General features: G+C 35.8%; 1 protein-coding gene across 2 annotated transcripts in view; it reads right to left on the bottom strand.

Moving 5' to 3' along the window:
* Positions 1-11,769: 11,769 nt before the first annotated feature.
* Positions 11,770-24,192, bottom strand: part of LOC149549201 (uncharacterized) — a 30,259-nt gene continuing 17,836 nt past the window's right edge. For both annotated transcript variants that reach the window (XM_089792622.1, XM_089792623.1), the window contains exon 2: positions 11,770-12,344. In XM_089792622.1, coding sequence (XP_089648748.1) covers positions 12,141-12,344 — 204 coding nt within the window. In that variant the 3' untranslated portion in view covers positions 11,770-12,140. The remainder of the gene's footprint in view (positions 12,345-24,192) is intronic.

Raw genomic sequence — 24,192 nt, 5'->3', positions numbered from 1 at the left:
TCACTTCATCATCAAGATCTCATTTGCATTTTTATTCGAGAACTTGTGTTCAACTTAATCCAAGGATAAAAACTCTCTAGAATTCTATCTATTAAACAAGTGTTAGAATTAAAAAATAGTAATCTAGATTTATTTAATTTATTAATCCTTAATTAATTTATCATGTCCCCTTCTTATTTTATTACGCTTAAACTAAAGTTTAAACTAAGATAGAATTTTATTATTAGTTCATGAGTTTATTTTGTTTCATACCTACTAAGAACACTTTGTCAGAGTTTAATTTAATCCTAGTGTAAGATTTCCTCAATGGTGGTTTCTTAATCATCCAATTCAATTATCAATTGAATTCAGAAGCTCAATATTCGTCAATTCAAAACTAGATTATAAAATTCTTTGTAATATATATTTTGGTTACAAGTAATTTATAGTTTTGGGATTCAAAAACCAATGGTATAATAAAAAAAGTCTCATCTTTAGATATAGGAAAAAATTTCATAAGGTTTGTATGTTGAGCTAATTTAGAGCAAGTCCGCATGCAATTGCTAAGCTTAATTTGACTAGCAACAACCACTCAATTTTTGTAGCAGCATTTTCTGTAGCTGGAGGTACACAAAACCAGACTCGAATATATTATCAGCAACAAAGTTACAACACAATTTTTTAAACAATTCTCTTTGTTTCATAATGTTTTACAACAATGTCTTGTACTGATAGAATTTCCATACAAAATAAAATAATTTCTTAAACGTCTACATTCCTAACAACTTCCAATTATTTTAGAACTTTCTTTCTGTACAACTCTTGCCAAAAAAATAAAGCAAGTCAACAGTAGAAAAAAACTGTGTGTTGCTCTAAGTCCATCCTTGTAGAAAATTTCTTCTTCATTTAGCATATTTTTAAAAAGAACAATAAAAAAGTAAATCATAATAAGACCGAATCACCTTATCCGGACAAATTTATAGTTGTCAGGTTGAATATATATCTCATTTCAAATAACTATTACGACTATGATGGATATAGAGATCAATCTAAATATTTGAAAATTAAGTGCCACTTTGTCATAATTTCTGAAAATTTTATTACCGTTTTTATTAAATTACATTTCTAGCTAGTTCTACACTTTGGTTGTTATTCGACATCTTTATGAGATCTAGTAACTGATTTTGGGCACTGTAACTATACATTTTCAATATCAAAGGGATTCATAATAGTTATAGTTATTACCTTTCAGATCCAGCTTGCAGAATTTTGGCTACTCTTTTCAGATTAAAAACAAATGGGAATGTTAGTCCATGCACTTATTTAAATCTTAAGTCATATGAATACGGGAAGCGACTATCCTTCTTACAAATTGTACTGTTGACTAAATTTGAAAAAAACAAAAAACACAATGAAATTTTTTGAAATTTTTAACATTTCTGTATATTTTATGATCGAAAACAACAACAAAAAAATTTAAAATTTCGCTATATTTTTCGTAAAGAGCTTAAACTTATCTTTCAGCTTTCTCGCATTTACAAGGAATGATCTAGACCTCTGTAGATGAATGAAGAGCTTAAATTTATCTTTTGGCTTTCTCACATTTACGGAGCTCTTTGTAGACCTCATAAAGTGTGAAGTGGTCTAAAAGTTCCATTTCAAAACATTCGTCCAAGGGGCTTCCTAAGACAATTCAGCGGGTACTCTGGAGATTTTTTAGGATTATTTTAAAGTGGGAGGTCCCATCAATTTTGTATTAGAGTTATTCTTAAAAAGTTTAAGCCCAATAATTTATCAAAGCGTGTAGTCTCATGATTTTTTTATTATTTTAACATATTCAATTCACTTACTAAATAAATAAATATGTTTTAAAAATTTATTGATAAAAAAAAAAAATTGGTATATGATTGACAAGCGGCACAAGAAAAGCCTAAGTTGTTGGGGCAATTTCTATACTCTCTGAAATGGTAGGAGAGAATCTAGGCAGGATGCAAATATGAATGGGTATAAGAAAAACAATGCAATGTAGAGAGGATGTCTATGTTATTAATGACAAGTATGGAAGACTCTGAGATGCAACCATGAGCTTTTGAAACCCATTCTTAAAAAAAGTATGTCATCCACAACTATGTTACCAAAAACAAGAAACAAGAAACAAGACAAGAAGAAATTTTTGAAAAGTTGCCATAAGAAACGTATATATATATATATATATATTTAATAAAGTTCATATAACTAAAAATAAAAAAATTAACTTCTTAAATAATAATATACAATTTCAAATATAACTACAAATAAATTTATATTCAAAATAAAACCATAGAATTTATAAAAAATAAAAATACATATCTATGTTTTATTTTTATTTTTTTTTAACTATAAACTATTTTTAAAATGACTAAAATAATTAATTATTTCTAAAATTAAAACTCTCATAATTCTTGAGAGGATATACTCAATAATGTCTCTGTCACTCTTTATATTTAACCAATCAGAATTTAATTAACCAATGGTTATGCTCTATTGATCTGCAATAAAAGTTAGTTAAAATCTAATTGTTTGGTACAATTAATGCTAACATCCCTACAACTACACTTTAACCTCTTCAAATTTTGAATTTTGCATCACTAATCTGACAAACATTGCTAGAAACAGACATTTGCAACGGCAAAACTAGTTTCGCCTATTGAAACATGAAACGGTGGCCTTTCGTCATGTTTCTGGCAACATAGATCCATAGGGAGACATATCCTCATGAGCAGCTTATTGGTTGGGTTCAAGTTGTAGCCCATCATTATCAAACGAGACATTCCTATAAGGGCATTCATAGGAATAAAAACAAATCCTAGAACTTGGTAAACATTCAACTAGCCAAACATGTTTATGATCAAATAATAATCATATGTAACAAGCATACGATTGCAGAGAGAACTACTTTCCATTTCAAATATGGTCAAATACAAAGATTAGGTTGCAGGAGGATAGAAGTATAAAAGTTTACCACATTGAATGACATTTTTCCAAGATGGAGCATCCAAAAGTCATAACAAGAATATAGGTCAAGGAATCCTCATAGCAATCTATCTCAAAGGTACCAAGTACACAAGTAACATCTAATCCTAGAGGCAACAAAGACATGTAGGAAACCTAATATTCATGTGGGCAAGTGTCATGACATGAGTCAACTCTAAGGTTTCCCTGGCAGTCTCTCTGGACTCCGACCCCCTAGTGACTCTATGCAGCACCGGTATCCTTTCTTATAAACAAGGCACACTAACTAATCAAGGTCCCAACCAAGCATCTTCTCTACTCCAATCATAGCCTATACTAGCACTTGAGGCATGGGCTAGGTAATACACTGATTCTTGTTAATTCATTTTAATCTCATTAATGAAATGTTATCACTCATTAATACACTTACAATGGGTTACCCAAGCAGCCTCTTTAGGGCTTCAACCTCCACTGCAAACCACTTCCCAGCATACACATAGATAACCTATCCTAAGCTCATAAAAAAAATATCTCATAAAATTACAATATTCACCTTAGTCCTATACAATCAATTAGAAAGCACCAATAGGTAATTGATTGAAACCTCATAGGTTACAGCAAGAAAATTACAATCGTTAACTCAGTCCTATACAAGCAACTAGAAAGCACCAATAGATAATTGATCAAAAATCGCATAGGTTACACCAAGAAAATCACAATACATGAGCTTACAAAGAAGAACTCGATCTCATCATACAAACACGTGAATATATCACATTGGTAGGGAATGAAATAATCACGACAAAACAACATCACATAGCAACATCATAAAACCATCACTTCCCAAGCCTCGAGTAAATAATCCTATTTAGTTGCACTACTAGGTTTCTTCGAAAAAATCATCACAAGATAAAACATGACATTTCGACATACATGTAAAACAAGTGTAGTTATTTAGTCTTATTTTGGTTTTTCAATAATTCCATAAAAATTGATTTGCGTCAAATTCAATTTTTCATTACAAAATCGTTTCACAGCCAAGGTTATCAATCATGCAATATTATCATGTTATTAATTTAAATAATCTTGATTTAATCAATAACATAAATTTATATTATTAGATTAAATTGTAATATCAATTTCATTTCTAAAATATTAATGTCACTTCTATTTAAGTCTAAAATAAATAAATATATATGCTCCAAATTTAGTCTTTTAGTTAAATCTTTAAATTTATTTCTTCCATTAGATTAATTTCTCAATTAAGTACATATAATAGAATTGATTTTTCTTTATGAAATTTGTGTTTAATTAAATCATTTAATAATCTCTTTGGTTGATTTTATTATACATGAAAATCACAACATACCCACAAACTCCATAAGATAAAACTCGACTGAAAAACAAAGTACGAATCAAACTCAAAAGTTAAAATTTTAAATTCACGTCACTTTGACGAATGCAGAAAGGTGAAGAACTCATCTACTTGTCCTATATTCTAGGACAATTAGGCTTGAGTTTAGAATTTGGACTTAGGAACTATCTCCCCTCTTTTACCATTGAGATATTGTGATAGGGCGCACTCATCCTGACAATTCAGGGAAGTTGATGTCTGGTACCTACAATCTGCATAAAAGTCAAACTTGTATATATATATATATATATATACACACTAAACAGGCAATGGAAGGGAGTGATACATCATGTAGATCCTAACTAATAGGTGACTACAATCATTCCCTCAACCACATCAGATATGTCAAACATAAAGTAAAACATACATGTACACCATACACATGCAACTACGATATAAGTAACCATAAAACCATATATAAATCATCCATATAATTGTCATCATGAAATCAACTAAAATCACTATATGAAGTATGTAAAACATGACCATCATAACCATGAACACATCAAATATCTGAGTATAAGGTTTCTCATCAAATATATAATCCAAACATGTAAATAGTATCAACTAAATCAGGGAACCAAATACCACTAAATCAAATCATGTAACCATTAAAATTGGCCTAAAAGAATTCGGCAATATAACATAAAAGCAAACTAGGGGTAGGCACTACATGGAAGCTGTATAAATTGCTCATGAAACACTTCATTCGATCAATACTAATCAACTCTCTAGTTGTATTATAAAATTAGATATGATGAAAGCCTATGATAGGGTTTGTTGGCAATTTCTTTTGGATGTTCTTAAAAACAAGGCATGTGATGGGAGAATTATTCTATTAGATTGCAATGGATTATTCCACATATTATTTCACAAGAATGAGATGAATTTGTGCCAAGAAGAGACACTATGTTGAGAGTATTAATTGCTCATGAAACACTTCATTCCATCAATACTAATCAACTATCTAGTTTCATTATCAAATTAGATATGATGAAGGCCTATGATAGGGGTTGTTGGCACTTTCTTTTCAATTTCCTTGAAAACAAGGCCAATGATACAAGAAATATTCTATTAAATTGTAGCAAATTATTCCACATTATTTCACAAGAACAAGGTGGATTTGTGCCAAGAAGAGAGACTATGGAAGGAGCATTAATTTCTCATGAAACACTCCATCCCATCAATATTAATCAACTCTCTAGTTTCATTATCAAATTGTATATGATGAAGGTCTATGATAGGGTATGTTGGCAATTGCTTTTGGATGTTCTTAAAAAAATTGGGTTCTTGTATCAGTGGTGCAAATGGATTATCGTTTGTATTTTCGGAGCATGATTTTTTGTCATTATTAATGGAGTCCCTACTAGTTTTTTCAGTCATCTTAGGGGGTATAGTAAGGTGATATTATTTACATACAGTAAGGTGATATTATTTCCACTTTTCTTTTATTATTATGGTAGAGGCTCTTAGTAGACATACAATTTAAGCATAGTCTTGGTCTTTGGAATGAAATTAGACTTTTGGGTACCTCGATCTCAGTGATGCATTCTTTGTTTACAATGACACTTTACTATTTGGGAGTGCATCTATACAGGAAGCCAAGTAGATTAGAAGTGCTTTAGATTTGTACATGTTTGTTTCTAGCCAAAAAATCAATGCACATAAGTCTAAGATATATATGCTTAATATGGATGAAAATGTTGCTAATCAGATTGTTAACGTGTTTGGCTTTCCAATTGAGCAATTGCCTTCCTCCTATCTTTGTCTTCCTTTCTTCATGAGACCTAATAAAACTTGCTATTGCGTTATTATTATTGACCAGATCAAGGCTAGAATCTCAGGAAGGAAAGCTGGGTGGTTGTTCCTTGCAGGTAGAATTTTATCAGTAAAAGTTGTTTTGTTTGTGATTCCAAATTATTATATTGCTATTCTTAAAGCCCCTATAGCAATTGTGACATAGATTGAGAAATTTATAAAGAATTGTGTGGAAAGGAAATTTATCGCAAGAACAAAAGAAACCTCTTTTCTACTTCAAGATATGGCACAAACACAAGCAATTGGGGGTGCAGGTATTCATAATATATCACTGAGGAATAAAGCCTTTGGTGGCAAATTAGTTCAACACATGTATAAGAATCATGAAAAGAAATGGTGCCAATTGTTGCAACAGAAATATCTTGATTGCAATGATCTAAAGCGGGTGCTTACTATATTGGATCCTCCAATGGGATCTGCGGTTTGGAACTTCATGATATTGTTTAGATAAGATAAGATAATTTATTAATGTCCAACAAAAGACCACAAATGGGTCTAAGGGACTAAGAGTACAAACAGGTGTCAAAAGGCAACAAGACCACCAAACGGTGTCCGAGCACAACAAAACACAAATGGAAACAAGCAAGGCAAGAAGAGGAAAAACAACAAGAAAGAACAAGGGTGGTTACAAAACCGCAAAAACTAGCAATTTGTAACAGTGGAAAAGTAGCTCAAAACAGAAAGGATAACTAGCTATGTGCAGAGAAATCTAAGCTCGATGTCAGAAAGAGGAGGTGCATAGCAGTTGGTGGTGCAAATGGTCTCTACGTAGTCTCCTCAATCTAGTGTGAGTATCTGTGGACAGGCACCGAGGCCACTTGGTTCCCCTAAGAGAGATGACCAGAGTAAAAAAAGAAGTGATAAGCAGATGAAGAGACATAGACCTAGGGGCAAATAGCTCCCGAAGGGTGAAATCCCAAAAATGGAAAGCCTCCTGTAAATATAGATCAAGGCACCGCTGGTCCTCATACTTGAAAAAGGAGGACAAGGACCTACACTCTCTAAATAAACAATGGAAACTCCCTCTAATCTCATAGTATATGGGACAATAGAATATAAAATGTATCTCATTCTTGACCGCATCCATGCCACAACACTGACAAAACCTCTCAACTCTACTGGTCTGATGATCTGTCTAATTTCGAAGCCGATGAGAACCAGCTCTGAAAGAACCTAGATGTATACTTAAGGCATGCGGCCATTGTCGAGAAGAGTAGTAAGGACGAACAATGATATCGTCATGTATGTCAATAAAGTGCTCTGCATAGAATGCCATATGAGGATGGAGACCCCCGCGGAGGGTCAACCCAAGTCACTTGGATATACCTCTTGTAGATGTCCATCCTGGTAATCTCGTTCAACTCCGACTAAGATGGAAGGAGAAGAGCGAGCACATCCAACAAATACTAAAAAGGGGGAAGATGATCAATATCAATACCAACAGTGTTGACAAGCCTAGAAACCTGAGCATACCAACAACGAGCATCACTAGTCAGATCTGAGGCAGCAATCAAAGGTGAGGAACAATAAGCCAAGGAAGAATAATGGTATCTACCATCAACAGAGTTCGCAAAACCCCCGAGTCTATGAAGTAACCAAACTAGATCAAATATTATGTAGAGTCTGAAGGGATGAGCACCGAACTCAGCTAAGATAATACTAGTAGGAGTAGTCGGCTGACAACGGATGAGGCGTCGCAAAAGGGAGAGTCTGGACTCTCTCCACCAAAGCTCAATCAGTGATCAAGAAGGATGGCTCCCAGATGGTCGAACCATAAAGGACAGTAGGTCTAACCATGAAGTCTAAGATAGACATCATAGACGTAGTGTCCTGAAAGTGGTGTCTAAAGCACTTTCACTCAAGCAAGGCCAATGAACCTAGCCATTTATTAACTCGCGGTGTCATGGCAGGTCTCAAACTGAAACACAACAAAATGCCCAAATAGGTGTTACTAAAGAAATAGTTCAGAAATATGTCATGGGAAGTGAACATGGGGGACAATGTCAACTTTTGGGAAGACTCATTGAGCGGTATTGCCCCTTTACTTAATAATTGTCAATTGAATATTGTTTTAATGCCTCCACTCAACACTGGGGGGAAAACTTATCAGATTATATAGCATCAGTTGAATTATCAGGTATGGTAAAATGGAAGATCCTAGTGATTTGCAAATTGAGATGGAGTAATGTAATATGTTCCAAGACATTATGATGGATAGTCATTTATTTGTCAAATAGGGAGGATAGGCTCTTTTGGGCCCCTACAAAAGATGGCAATTATACCATAAAAGAGGAATACATAATGTTGATGCAGTTACATGACCTAAAGCAGCTTCATCGAGCTTTTTCTTTTTGTTGGAAGAATGATGTCCTTCTCAAAGTTGGTTGTTTCGCATGGTTAGTCATAATATACAAAATTCTAACCAACGTAGGTTATCAATACTTTCTATTGTTGGGCCTTTCACTTGTGTCCTATGTAATGAAGAAGTTGAAACTACGAATCATCTATTGTTGAACTGCACTTTTGCACAAAAAAGTTGGTTTTTTGTTCTTGGGAAAATGAATTATTACATTACCTATGAAGATTTGGGATCTCTTTCAATCTTGGCCCACATTATGTTATGCATCATTATTCTCAAGTCTTTGACCCATTTGTTGGGAATGGAATAAACATAATTTTTGTAAAGAAAATAATCAGTTGCAGGAGATTTTGAAGGGGAATGAACAAGCAATAGTTGAGGTTGTTAATGTCAATAGAATGTGAAAACAAAGGAGAATATCTCTTTCATCTTGGAATGGTAAAATGCTTAACATATGGAAGGGGATAGTTGTTCCCTTTGGATCTATTTCACAATGGAAATTTGGTCAATCTACGGATAGAAGACATGTTCAATGGCTACCACCTGTGCAAGGTTATATCAAAACGAACTTTGATGGCTCATCTAGAGAAAACCCTGAGAAGTCTAGCATTGGTGTTTGTCTACAAGATCACCAGAGACATAGCATTGCAATCAAAGCATGCCTTGTTGCACCAAGAACTAATAATGTAGCAGAAGCAACTGCTCTACTCCATGGATTGGTGATAACGAAAAGTGGTGATTTCACAAACATTTACATTGAAGGGACTCGCTGATAATAATTAATTTGTGTTAAAAAGACTTAGGCTAATCAGAAACTTGTATATATTTTGAGTTAGATTTGACAAATTATAGATCTATTTCAAGATGTGCAGATATCACATATCTTCAGAGTAGGAAACAGTCGCAGACATATTAGCAAATTAGAGATGTGATGGAGAGCATATAGAGTTACCGTAACCAGATGAGATTAAGCACTGCAATAAACAAACTCAGGATTTGATTAATTTCGACGTTTCTCCCAAATGACAGATAAGTATGGGTTTTATCGAAAGATCATGGCAATGTAACGTGTTAACTGGGGATGGAGGAGGAAATATGATTGGTTTGGTAAGTTGAAATTGCCAGCGGTAATGCATGCGTGTTCCATCCAAATACTAGTGAAAGGACGAATTAACTGGGTGTGCATGTTGTGGGTTTTTGTCCTACGTGTTCTATATGCGGGAGCGTCCACAAGGAAAACCTTCCTCCAAATTACAGAATTTTGATCATGCCAAAGTGTGGGGAGATGGTTGTCTTCCAATTGCCTTTCGTTTTTTCCTTCAGTTGGCTTTTGATTTGGTTCATTTTGGGTGTTAATGCAAATCTCGCACCTCCCACCATAGTGTTCGAAGAGGAATTTAGGAATGTGGAAGTAAGGATGGAAGATTTTGTCTATTGCTCTTCGAAGTTCCTTATTTTTCTCTGGACTATGGTTGCATTTTTCAAGTTCGACGATTCCTTTGTGGTAGTACAGTGCATTAATCATGTGCTGACTTATGAGTTGGCACCAGTTTTGAAACATACTAAGTTAAATTATTGTTTTATGTTGGTCGTTTGGGATGTATTTCAAGGTTGTTTCATTGGACACAAGTACTAGATATGGTATGTTTTATTGCAGTCCACAAATGTGCAAACAATTCTGATCACCTATCTCTATGCAGCTAAACTAGTAGCCTTCTCTATTTTGTAATGTAACAAGGAAGCAAGATTTTCTTACTGGTTCTTTTCCTGCGGAGCTAACAAACTAATTATTATATATAAAATATCAGAACAAATTTTATTAAAAAACAAATTGTACATCAGTTTTCAATAAATCCAGCAAACTCTGGCATTGATATTTAACCAGTATAATAGAATTCATAGTTTTGCAATCAGCATTGCTGCCCTAATTTTTTGCTCTATCCTCTGTGGCGTGATCTGTTCAACGACTTGCATTCTACACTGGGTATTAAAAAGAACAAATTCTACATTAATGTCGATTTTTTATTTTTTATTTACATGACCTGTAATATAGTATGACTTGCAGTCAACATGAATCTATACCTCTCGCAAATGGGCGTGTGGTGCAACAGTAAGCCTCTTGGTTGATGTGAAATGCAAGTGATTCAGCTTCAAGTCCTATGGAAGGTATATTGTGTTGGAAATATTAAATCCTTACTGAACATTGGAAAAAGAACATGTGAATGTGAAATGCAAGTGATCTAGCCTCAAGTCCCATGGTATATTATGTTGTTAATATTAAATCCTAACTGGACATTGAAAAAAAAAACATGCGAATCCATGTTAGATCTAAATTACCAAGTATGGTGAAAATTATGATTGTGCACTATGTGCAGAATAACAAGTTCAATACACCCTCAATACATGCATATGCGTGTACACACACAGATGAACATAAACATAATAGACGCCCTAAAAGCTTTCCAAGCAACTTCTTTCTCATATTAGCCTGGACACATGCTGCATGCACTCCCCACAACTCTCTATGACACCACATTAGAGAGTCGAGACCATAAGCTTCTGTCATACCACAGTCAGCATAAATTCCAAATAATAACCTGGCAGCAAACAGTTTGCACAGCCTCTAAAGAATATTAAAGCAAATTAAAATACATTAAAAATATAAATTACAAGACTAAGAACTTGCTCATTTCTATTTACAAGATCTGGACAGGTGTTTCTACAGTCTCAATGATTCTTGATGCAGCAGAAAGCCCATAGATTTTCATACTGCCATGATCCTCGAATAAACCCAGTTAATATTTTTACAGTTAACAATCAAATATGGACAAATTCCAAAACACTCTGTGCTTGTAAAGCATGCCTCAATTGTTTCTAGAAGTCCGCCATACAGAAAATAAAAAACAAATACCATATAATTCAGCTTATAGATCACAAATAATAAGACACTTGTAATAATAACAATATCAATAGCAAAGCAAAATAGAACATTGGTATTGGTGGAGAGCAACATTCATTCTTGTCAATCTATATTCCTGATGATTAATCCAAAGTTTAAACTTTATTTCCAATTAACATCATAATGCAATCTGAAATCTAGATGTCAATGATTTTCCATATGAAGCATATACATTATAGTTCTTAGTGTAAAAATATGAGAAAGAAATCTATAAATACTATTAGGATACAAAGGCTAAAAAGTAAATCATTTAAAAGTCAAGACTTCTTTTTAATACCAAAAAAATGTATTTACATCATCCACCAAGATTAAAGAAAAATCTCCTCAACATGTTTGTCCTCCAAAACACGAGCAAATACACATTTCCTTAAAATAAGGTTTTCTAATACCGGACCTCTAAATCAAAGTGGGATGTGAAGTTTGCCTCATTTCATGTTACAAATTCAATGACCAGTAGGATGGATGTACTTTATCCAGAAGAAAACCAGAAGGACATCATGACTTGTGTTCATTAAACTATAGACACCCCCGAGCATGACAATGGAAGGACATTTCAATTGTCTCAAAATTCAACAATTGCATATTTTCCCTCAAAAATTGAAGTAAAAGGAACATGTAAATCATTCAGAAGCAGGTTCTTCATCTTCAACATTGTCGGTGTCACTGTTATCAGAAACTGCAGCTTCCAAATCAGATTCTATATCTTCTTCTGCAGATTCTGTTTTGTTTGTCTCATACCCTTCTGCAGATTCTGTTTTGTTTATGATATCCGCTTCTGCAGCTTCTGTTTTGTTTGTGTTATCCCCTTCCACCGGACCTTGCACCTGATGAATCCATATTAAAGGATGTCAGCAAAATGCAATAATGTGGTCAGCAGTTCTATGTCTGATTCCCAAGAAAATGCTTTAGAGAGATTAATTAATAAAATAGTCTCAACATAGTGAAGACAAGAATAGATTTTGAGGATATGCACTCAAAACCCAAATAAATACAGAAGAAAAATCATGTCAGTCAATGAACCAAAAAGCAGAATGCAAAAAGATTGACCAAAACCCATTAAATTGGATGCTGCAACTTCAAAAAATAATTTGACAGGAAACAAAGAAAAGCCGATGCAAGACAGCAGCAATTGTCAATAGTATATACCTGCATTACCAGGTATGCCCTTAAGGCATCCCGCATCTATAATGGTTATAGGTCCACTCTGGGGTACACCCAGCTACGTACCCAGGTGACTGGGACACCAAGGTACAAACTTGGGCATGCCAAAAAGTGCTGAGTACCAAAGAGCAACTAAAAAGACATTTTTTGCCATTTTTTTTTGCATCCAAAAGCCCTAAAAGCATCATTTCTCCCAATACAAAGATCATTTTGCTCTCTTCCTTCTCTCTTTTCTCATTTGCTCTATTGTTGGGTTTTTCACACATCTAACACCTTGTGCAACCCCCAAACCCATTAGGGTCTCCACCCCAAATCCTCACTAGTTAGTGGGATTTCTTGTCATATAAGAAATATGATTACAATGAGGGGATCTAGGAGCGGAGACCAGAATCAAGAACTTAGACGACTAGAATTATCACTATTAAATGTCAACTGACAAAGATGAAAATTTAATCAAATAGTAAAAGTTTGTTTTCATTCACACAAAAGCATTCCTTATGATTCTGAACGCTCTTTTCCCTCCTGCCACCTCCTATGGATTTTTCTTTCCCACCAGTGAACTAGACAATTGGTCCATGGAGATTTTCCTTTTAAATGAAAGAGAGCACAACTCAAAGACTTGCAATAACTATGGTCAAGGTTACAGCAACAGTGGTAATAGCACTCCACCGTCTCCAACTAGGCAGCGGCAGTCAATAAATCTGCCATAAAATAGACACAAATCACAACGCCCCTCAAAAGACAAATAGTAATTTGCGATTTTCTAACCCCAATAATTGGTCGACTCATTCTCCAAGAGTAGAGGGGAGCAACAACTTCAGTATTTAGATTTAGATTTTTTTAGTTTGGCTTTTGCTTCTCTTTTTTAAAATAAGATTTTGTATCTAATTAAAAAAATTGCATTCATGATTTGTTATTTATTCAATATAAAAAATTAGATTTTTAACTATAGCATATTTATTATCCCTACATCTATAATACTGAAATTAAAATTTTAAACATAACTTTTATAATGTTTTTGAATATATTATAATATATATAGGTTTACTATATTAAAAAAAATTATTTTTTTTGGTCAGTAATAGTTCTAATTTTATTAAAATAACATTTTTTACATCATCAAAATTAGGCTCTTATAGATTAGCCTTTCATTCGCATATACACATTCCTTCAAAAATCTCCTATCCAAGCTTTCTAAAGCTTATACATCTTTACCCCTAACTCCTAACTTTCAAATACATTGTTTTCGCATTCATCTTTGCTTTACACAAAAAGAAAACATAAACTTTCCGCCATCTGTTCATCTGTTCTTTCTCCGCTTCTTCCACCTGCAGCTCGCACACATCTCCTCATCATCCATGAGGCTTCTTTGCATTTCACCGAGTCTTTGCTTCTTCTACTCTGAAAAAACCAGCCAAAAATCATCACCTTGTTTCTTCCTGAACTTCATCTCCCAAAAGCTGCACAAAATGGAACAATTCTATAGCTGAGTTGCAGAAAATATTGTTGATTGCTTTCCCTTAATCAGGTTCCTTGTCGGCATTTACGTGCTTTTGAAAACCAAAAACAAAAACAGACAAAATTGAACACCCTTTTACTGCCCTATTAACTCATCACTCCTCCACCCTTACTGGAAATTTGACCCACACCACCCTCCTTTTCCTCCCCCCTGCACTACTCCACTGCTTCGGATGGACAATAAGGAAGCCCAAAACCTTTCTTCCCTTCCTTTCATTAAATTTACCAATTTCCTCCACCAACTTGTGGCCCAAGCCACTTTGATCTTGGCTTTATAGACATCTTTGTCAACTCCTCTTGGGCATAATAGAAACCCAAACTTTCCAAGTTTCCTGCCCTCCTCTATATTTTCATAGCATTCGCTATAGTCAAAACCCTTCCCTGGCGATGCCCACTCTAGTAGGGAATCAATTCCTACAATCAAGTCCACCGGAAACAACCTCTTCATAACCCATTCAACCTCTTCTACAGGACATGCTAGCTCCAAACCCCATGCCATTACTATCACTGCTATATCAGCATTGATCTTCCACTGGTGAGAAGAGTTTTGAAACAGCTCCCCCATCGTCTCCTTCACAACATCTACCACACCTGGCACAGGGCACTTAAGTAGCAATTTCAACCTCTTATTCTGCACCAAACCAAACAAAGCTCTCTGCTGCCTATTCATTTTATACGTAAATGGCGCTTCCATTCTTCCTGTCTATTCAATTACTTTCAGCTCTATACAATTTACTGTTCACACTATTAGAAAGGCCTTTTTTAACTCCACTATATAAAGCCTATCAATAGTTTCCTAACTTGTAAAACGTCCTATCATCACTCACAAAAATCATGCTTTTTTTTGCTTTCGCACCCTCTCATGATGTAAACATTGATTACAGATCTTCCAAATCTGTTCAACTTGCTTTTACTGATAGTCCTTTATAACGCCAGTCACCTTGTGATCGCATCTATACTAAAAACACAAAAAACTAATAAATGCCTTAATCATATTTGCCAATTCCATCCCAACAACTACACATTTCAAAAACTGACCTTCCATCCTCCATTAAACCTACCGCCCATTTTGAAAGGCTGTTTGTTTCTCTGTTAGCTTCTCTATAGACATGACAGATTTGAAATTCCTCGAAGGCATTTAACTCTTCATCTATACACACCAGCAGATTTCCTAAGTGCCATGCAGAAATTGAGTTGCTTCTAATAGCTTGTACTACAACCATCGAATCCCCTTCTAAAATCACTTTATCTCCTCCGACCCTTTTCACACATTTTATTGCCAAGAGTGCACCCTGAAACTCTGCTTCATTATTTGTTCCATCCGGTAATCTTAAAGCTCCAAAGGCCAAAGTCACCCCTAAATGATCCCTAATAATGCATCCTGCACCTGATTTTCCGAGGATCCCTTCGATGCACCATCAAAATTTACTTTTATCCAACCTTCTGCTAGAGCTTCCCACTTTGTACCTTCCCTCTTATTTGCCTTATAAGTAGATTTCCCCTTTGCTCCTGCCACCCCAATTTTTATCCCAGGACACACTTTCAAAATAGCTCTCTCATAATTCATAAACACACATTTTGACATATTTTTCCTAAACATTGTAGCATTTACAACTTCTTCTATTGAATGATCTATCCTTTGCAATAGCTGGTCAATCGCCTCTATCACTTCCTGAAAAATCCTTCTATTCCTTTCCTTCCACACTTCCCATATGACAATTGAGGGGCTCACTCTCCATATACATTCAAATAGATTTCTCCTTCTCATTCTTGGCCACAAAATAAAGAAAGCCTTAAGAGAGGGACTCCAAGGTCCAAAACACCCCAATTTTCTCTGAAGACAACTCCAATATTTAGCTACAACGTCACAATTCAGCAACAAATGATCAGCACTTTCCTCCTCCCTTCCACACAACACATTTTGTAGGACCCTGGAAGCCAAATTTCCTTCTTCTATTCCCTGTTAGGATTTTGCCTTGTATTGCTAGCCATGAGAAAGTTCCCACTTTTGGAAGTATTTCTTTAGTCCAACATAAATCCCCAGCTTCAAAACACTCTTCCTCCTTATTGTCAATAATTTCATAACCAAGTTTTACTAAAAACTTACTAGATGCAGTCACACACCAACTTATCCTATCTTCTCTATTAATGATGCACACCTTTCTTCTGTTAAAAATCTCCATTAGAGATTGTTGTTATCCTTCAAAGAGACTATCCACTCTCCAATCTTTCCACTCCCACCTTTTCACAAAGATTCCCTCTATTTCCACAACATAGTTTCTAACTTTCTTACCCCATAAATCCCATAGTTTTTGTTTCAACTCTCTATCCACTTCCTCATCATCTAAAAATTTATTACCATTCCATTAGTCCTCTCAAAACTTTGCACAATTACCATCCCTTGTGACCCATGAAATATGGTCTGTTATTACATGCTTGCAAGAAAGAATAAAGTTCCAAATTGCTGAACCTCTAATCGGATTTTGAATTGTTAAAATCCTTATATTCTCATTAGAGTCTAAAAATTTGGCCTTGAGGATCCTAATCCACATTTGATCTCCATCATTTGCCATTTGTCATACCAACTTTGCCCCTAGGGCAGTGTTCATAGTGTTCCAATCTCTAATTCCAGTTCCTCCAAACTTTTGGTCTGCAAATTTTTTCCCACTTAAGTAATGGCCATTTTTCTCCTCCCTCACCCCACTCCAAAAGAAATTCCTCATCTGCTTTTCCACTAAATTAATCACCTTCTAAGGGGATTTTTAAACACATCATAAAAGAAAATAGGCACCGTTGAGACCACCGATTTTAACATCAAAATTCTTCCTACAAAAGACAGCCATTTAACCTTCCATCCTTCCTACAGAAGACAACCATTTACCCTTCCATCCATCCATCTTCCTAAAGCATTTTTCAGCCAGACCCTTCCACACTTCACTTCTATTTTTCTCTTGAAATAAAGGGATCTCCAAATACCTACTTGGAAGACATCCCTGTTTAATATTCAGATTTTTTCTAATTGCTATTCTTTTATTAAAAGGAGTGTTGAAAAAGAAAATTTCACACTTTGCCCAATTTATCTTTTGTCCTGAAACTTTTCCATAAATTTCCAAAGTCTTTTTCATCAGTCTGGCTTTCTGCTCTAAAGCTTCACCAGTTAAAAACATGTCATCCACAAACTGCAGATGTGATATTGGGTCCACTCAACTTGCCACTTTCACCCCTTTCCATAAACCTCACTCTTTTATCTCTAATCAGCCTCCCTAAAACTTCTGCCAGAATAATAAAGAGGAAAGGAGAGAAAAGGTCCCCTTGCCTAATCCCTTTTTCTAATTCAAAGAAACCTTAGGGACTTCCATTTACCAACACAGAAAATCTTCAAGAGCTTAGGCAACCCTTCACCCACCTTATCCATTCCTCATTAAAACCAATTTTTTTTAGAAATTTGAACCAAAAAATTCTATTTACCTCATGATATGCTCGCTTAATATCCAGTTTTACCATCACTTTGCTAAGTTTGTTTGTTCTTATTGAGTGGATCATTTCATGGGCAATAATCACTCCTTCAAAAATGGATCTTGCTAGAGCGAAACCACTTTGTTCCTCTAATATGACATCATTAAGAACCCTCTTTAGCCTATTGGCAATCACCTTCGAAATGATTTTATACAAGATGTTGCATAAAGAAATTGGTCTGAAATCTTCAAAGGTTCTGCACTCATCTCTTTTTGGAACCAACACAATGAAAGTATTATTCAAATCTTTTAGAACAAACCCCCCACATCTGGATTCTTCGACCATCCCCCATATCTCCTCTTCTATACAATCCCATATTAGTCTTAAAAAGCTGCCTGTAAAGCCATCTGGCACTTGACTTTTGTCCTTCCCTAAACCCCATAAAGTTTTTTTAACCTCCTCTCTTGAGACTTCAGCGTTTAACATTACATTTTGTCTTTCTGTAATACACCCCTGAATGCACTCCAAAACCTCCTCTGCTAAAGCCTCCTCCCCATCCTCCATTCTTCCTCTTCCTTTGAAAAAGTCTACTGCTTCTTTCATAATCATCTTTGGATCACTAATCACCACTCCTACATTCTTGATAGAGAAAATCTTGTTATGAGCTCTTCTTATTTTAACTAAATTATGGAAAAACTTTGTATTCCTATCCCCTTCTTTCAACCAGGTTTCTCTTGATTTCTGTCTCTAGAACACTTCTACTCTCAAAAGGATTTGATCATATTCTTTTTTCAGCCTCTTTTCTTCTTGGAAATCATCCTCCTCCATCCCTTGTAATTATTCCTTCATTCAAAGTTTTAAGTGCCTCTTCCAGTTCACCTTTTCTTTTAAAAATATTTTGGAAAGACTCTCTATTCCAAACTTTCAGCTTCCCCTTTATATGTTGTAGCTTCTTGAAATTTTTGAAAGCTTTATTTCCTTCCTATTTTGAAAGCTTTATTTCCTTCCCATTCTGGGGCCTCAACCCACCATTTTTCCACCAACTCCTTAAACCCATCCGCCCTTAGCCACATAGTTTCAAATTTGAAAGGACATCATTCAGGAGCACATCCTTCCTGAATTCTCAGGCTAATAGGGAAGTGATCCGAACCATAAATAGGCAGAATTTCAACTTCAACCGACCAGTCCACCCCTAGAAGGAACCTGTCAAGTTTTTCAGCAAAGATAACAAAACCTGGCCTCCCATTGTTCCAAGTAAAATCCCCCTATTTAAAAAGGAATATTAATGAGACCATTTTCCATTACAAAGGTTGAGAAATCCTCCTATTTAGTCAATCTCCACCCCTTTCCACCTTTTTTTTCCTCCAAGTAGAGGATAGCATTGAAATCTCCCCCTAAAATCATAATTTCATATTGTAGAATTTCCAAAATCTATGTTAAAGTCTTCCACAATTCTCTCTTCTCTCTGCTTTGAACTGGGCCATATACATTAAGAAAATTAAATTCATATCCTAATTGTTTTGAGGAAACCTTCATCCACTGCCAATTCTTACCCATCTACATTACAGTTCCAGCCACTGTCTCTTGATTCCATAACACACAAATCCCCCCTACGGCTCCCTCTATTGCCACCCACTCACTATTCCATCTACTAAACTTCCACTTCACACCATCTAAGCCTTCCAACTTTATCTTTGTTTCTTGCACTAATACCACATCCGGTTTTGCTTGATCAAGGCCCCTCCTGATCAAGCGCATTTTGTCAGGGGCATTACATCCCCAGACATTCCATGAAAGGATCTTCATCCTTTCTGGGAGGGGTTCTTCCCCCTTCCCATTCTCAATTTACTCTGGCGCCTTGCACTTCCTACAATTTGGATCAATGCATTAATAGTTCTTCTTCCCCTTTTTTGGCTCTCCCCAATATGGGCTTTATGTTTTTGACTTTTTGGTTTTTCAATGGTTCTTTTTTCTTTTAAGGACCATAGTCTCCTCCACCCCAAAAAAATCTTCTTCCCTCTTCAACTTCCCTCTCTAAATCTTCCTCATTCAAGCTTTCCTCCGAGCTTGACTCCCCTGATCCCCCTTTCAAGTTTCTAATTGGAGAGATTTCAATGTCCTTAAAACACTCTACCATCCCATTTTCTATTTCTCCTTCCAAACCTGTCCTATACCCTTCAATTTCCTCCCATCCCCTTTGTGTTTCCTTCGGCTCTTTAGAATCACTACCTCCCTAATCCCGTCTTCATGGGACATTTGAGGTCCTTCGGGGTCCTTACATCCCCTTTGTTCACCCTCACCAGGAGTCCTGCAAACAGCACCATCCTATATAACTGACCCTTGTATTTGTTCTACCCTCATTTTGTCACTATCATTTAAAAGCCTCCTCTGCTGAGCCTCACCCCCCTCCTTTTCTTGTTGTAGTGCCTTTTGTGAGCCACTGCATTTTCCATCCATAAGGACTTTCTCCTATGCAATTTCCAAACTCTCAAATAACCCACTCCCTTTTTCTTGATAGTTATTTGCTCTAGTTTTTAACATCATTACATTTTCCACCTCGGCATTATCCCTTTTCAAGAGATTTGTTGCCACCTCTTTCTCCTCTTCCCTTATCTGAGCCATCTCTATAACCTTCTGGAGTAACCTTTCCTCTTCTTTACCTTTATAACGTCCTTCTTGCTTACAACTTTCTAGATCATGTTTCTCACATAGACAAAACTTGCACACCATTAGCGTTTCCTCCAAAGACACTGGCTGTCTCCAAACTACCCCTTCAATGAAGATATCAACCATTTTAGGAATTGCATGACGATCATTCCACATTATGTAAATTCTTGGGAACATTTGAAGAGTTTCTCTATCCACCATTTCAACCGCCTTAATAAATGTTCCTAACTTATTTCCAATCACTTTATAACAGTGTTCCTACCAATATTCCTGAGGCAAATTTCTCAACCCCACCCATAGAGGAAGTTCCTTTATTATTTCTTTTGTAGGATCAAAGTTCGGGACCCATTTTTTCATATAAAACCTGAATCCATCCAAAAAATATGACCCACTATTAAAGATCCAATCCCTATCTTAAGCCATTTCCACTATTAGCATACAAAAGTCATTTTCTAAAGTTCTAAAATCTTTCACCTTTCCCCGTTTCTCATCACACCAAGTTTTAATCTTACCTAGTGCTGGCCTTGGACCTCCCCAATTCAAGAAAGAGGCATTTCCCTCCAAAAGATCTTTCTTCTCCTTCATAGAGCCGCTATCAAGCACCACCCTCTCTACTGTACATCTAGTCGTTTGCTATTCTTTTATCAATAGCTGCTCTTGGTTTTCCACAATCTGTGGTTTTCTCAATCTTTTGGCTATGTTTTCAAAAACCACTTTCCCTCCAAGATTTACTATTGTGAATCTTTGCATTGGGTGACTTCTCAAGCCATTTAAACTCTGTCTCTCTCTTCCATTTTGCCATCTATCACCATTGTGCTGTCCCAATTTTTTCCACCGAAAGTTTTCTTGGTAGTTTCTACTCCCATCCTGCCATCTCCCATTCCTATTCCCCCAGTAGTTCCTTCCTTCATGTCTTCTGAACAGCTCTATGCCCCTTCCAAACCGACCAAACCTTTCATTTTCTCTGTAATCCTCAATAAACCCTCTCTGGACTCCATTCTCCAACATTTCGTCATCCAAAGGGGAAACCAAATTTCTAATATATTCAAGTTTAATGTATCATTATTTACTTTTTACAGATTTATAATTTATGTTTGTAAAAGATACATTTATACAAGGCAAATGTGATTTTTTAACAGGGATAAAAATTCATTAAATAGCAAACGAACATTACAAGGCAAGCTCAACCAGAAAAGCAGACAATAGGGACCACAGCCAAACAACCAATAGACAATCACAGCTCTTTGATCACTCCCAAATATCCTCTCAAGTCTTCCATAACAAGCTCGTTCAGATATCTAGAATACTTAGTGCATAGGCATCCCTAGAGCCTAATATCCCACCCATCCATCTGCTCAAAAGCACATTTTGCCAAATCTGCAACTCAAATCCATTCTTGTTGGATGTAACAAAAAAATAGTCTAAAGATCTACACATCCCCGCAATCAAGTTGACTACTAAGGCCAATTTTTTATCCTCCCTGCCCATTTGTCTCTTATTTAGCATATCCACCACCATTTGTGAATCAAACTCACAAATAATCCTTCATCGTTAAAGGGCATGACATCTCTCCATAGCATAAAGAATAGCCTAATATCCCGCCCATCCATCTGCTCAAAAGCACATTTTGCCAAATCTGCAACTCAAATCCATTCTTGTTGGATGTGACAAAAATAGTCTAAAGATCTACGTATCCCCACAATCAAGTTGACTACTGAGGCCTTGTCTCTTATTTAGCATATCCACCACCATTTGTGAATCCAACTCACAAATAATCCTTCACCGTTAAAGGGCATGACATCTCTCCATAGCATAAAAATAGAAAGGGATTCCATAAGGTTATTAGTAGGGTGCCCTTTATAAATAGAAACGATGAAACGAACAACTCCAAAGTTATCTCTACCAATTGTAAGTCCAGTGTGCCCAGGGATCCCCCCAGATGAGCCATTTGTATTTATCTTCAAGACATCATGAGGAGGGGACATCCAGGATCCATCTCAACAAATCTTGCTCTTAACTTGTGTAACATCCCGGAAGGGGTATGTCTCACCAACAACTCTCCAAGTCAAATCTTTGATTAATATCCAAATCACTGAATCCACACTACCAAGCTAGTCACATTTCGCTGATAAGTTTTCTCGCAAACCACCAATAATTTGTATCCATGGCTAATGACTTCTCAATTGCTTCCCCTAAACAATCTTTATGTTCCTCTCCAACCAAACTTTCCAAAGAATGAATGAGGAGCCAATTTTCCAAGTGATGCACAGAAAGAAAAAAAAAGTTAAGGATATTTCCAGTGTATTCCAAAACTCCAAGGAGGCATGGAAGCAGGCTTTGTTTCAAATCCTCCACCAACAATGTCAGATTTCTTATGGGAATGAGCATAGGAAAAAAATACAAAAACATTCCTCACTACTATTACACAAGACACACAAAGGGGTCACTACTATTACACAAGACACACAAAGGGGCCCTGGAATCCTCTTTTCCTCAAATTATCCCAAGTTAGACATCCATTTAAATTTCTAAGTAAACCAACCACAAAAAACTTGTTCCAAACCTATTTTTACCATGAAACACCAACTCTCCCATGGTTTTGCCTATTTAACACTTGGTAACCCAAAGCAATAGCAATTTACCTTTTGGGTTAAGGCCCTAAGCAATCATATCTTTCTCCTCCGAGGAGCTACAAACTCTACCAGCCAAAATCTTAGCCAACTCTTGTTGATCCTCTTCAAAGCCTCCAAGAGACCATTCATGAGAATCTCCCTTAAAAATCTCATTCTGACCCAAAAGCACAAAGGATAATTTTCTACCCTATTCCACCCAACCTCAAGAAAAATGTTACTCAAAAAGAGCAAGCAGATGCAAAAATAACAGCAAAGTGAACCCATCTCCATAATCAAGCCAAAATAAAGTGTCTAAAGTTTAAACCATGGTTGCAAATAAAAAAAAGACCTTTCTTAGTTGCATTATCCCCTCTCTTGAGAGTGCTCCAAATTATAGATCCTTTACTGTCAAGGTCGCAATGAGGAACATCATCATATCCACCCTACTTAGATACTTCATTGTAAGGTAGCACAATCCTGGTCTTAATGACAATACCATCTCCAATAATGTTTAGCCACCAAAGCCTAACCATCAAAATCAGTTCGTTGGAGGCCTAGACCCCATCCTGCTTCAATCTACAAATAGAGTCCCACTTCACCAAACTCTATTTTTCAAAGAGAAGATTGTCAACCCACAAAAATTGTCAAGATAGGGCATCAAATACATTAATGAAACTAGGAGCTGAAAAAATATATATAGAAGAAGAGCTTAAATCCCTGATCTCAAGAGAATCACCCTGCCAGCTAAAGAAAATCGCATAAAGTTTTAATGGAAGACTTCCTGGCAAAACTTATCAAAAGTTCCCTAACAAATTCTAGGTGCTAAGCCTATAGAAATGGGAATACCAAGATATACAATGTAGAAGTGAAAAATCCTTGCAATCCTGTTTTATATAGGCATATAAGTGTTAATGAATATGGAGGACATGTCTTTATCAAGCATTTGCCCAGAGGCAACCAAATAAATATCCAAAGCCCTTCTTAGATTAACAACTTCATATACTTTTGCTAAACTCGTCAAAGTTGTATCATCCACAAACATTGAGTCAAAGTGAGGAGGAACTATGTCTCCCCAACTCTATCCCTGAATCAAGCCGTGCCTCACATGAGATGTGAAGAATCTCCCCACAGATTCAACCATTACGATAAATAGATAAGGTGAGAACAAATTTCCTTGAGGCTTACTATTTATGAGAACTAGAAAAAGAGGCAGTAACACAAATCTTGACTCACTCAATCCATTCATTGCCAAAACTAA

This window comes from Cupressus sempervirens, chromosome 7 (assembly GCF_028749045.1).
Source record: "Cupressus sempervirens isolate cs-2001-9-10 chromosome 7, ASM2874904v1, whole genome shotgun sequence".
Taxonomy (NCBI): Eukaryota; Viridiplantae; Streptophyta; class Pinopsida; order Cupressales; family Cupressaceae; genus Cupressus; species Cupressus sempervirens.
Note: the sequence above shows the minus strand (reverse complement) of the source record. Positions and strands in the feature narration are given on the sequence as shown.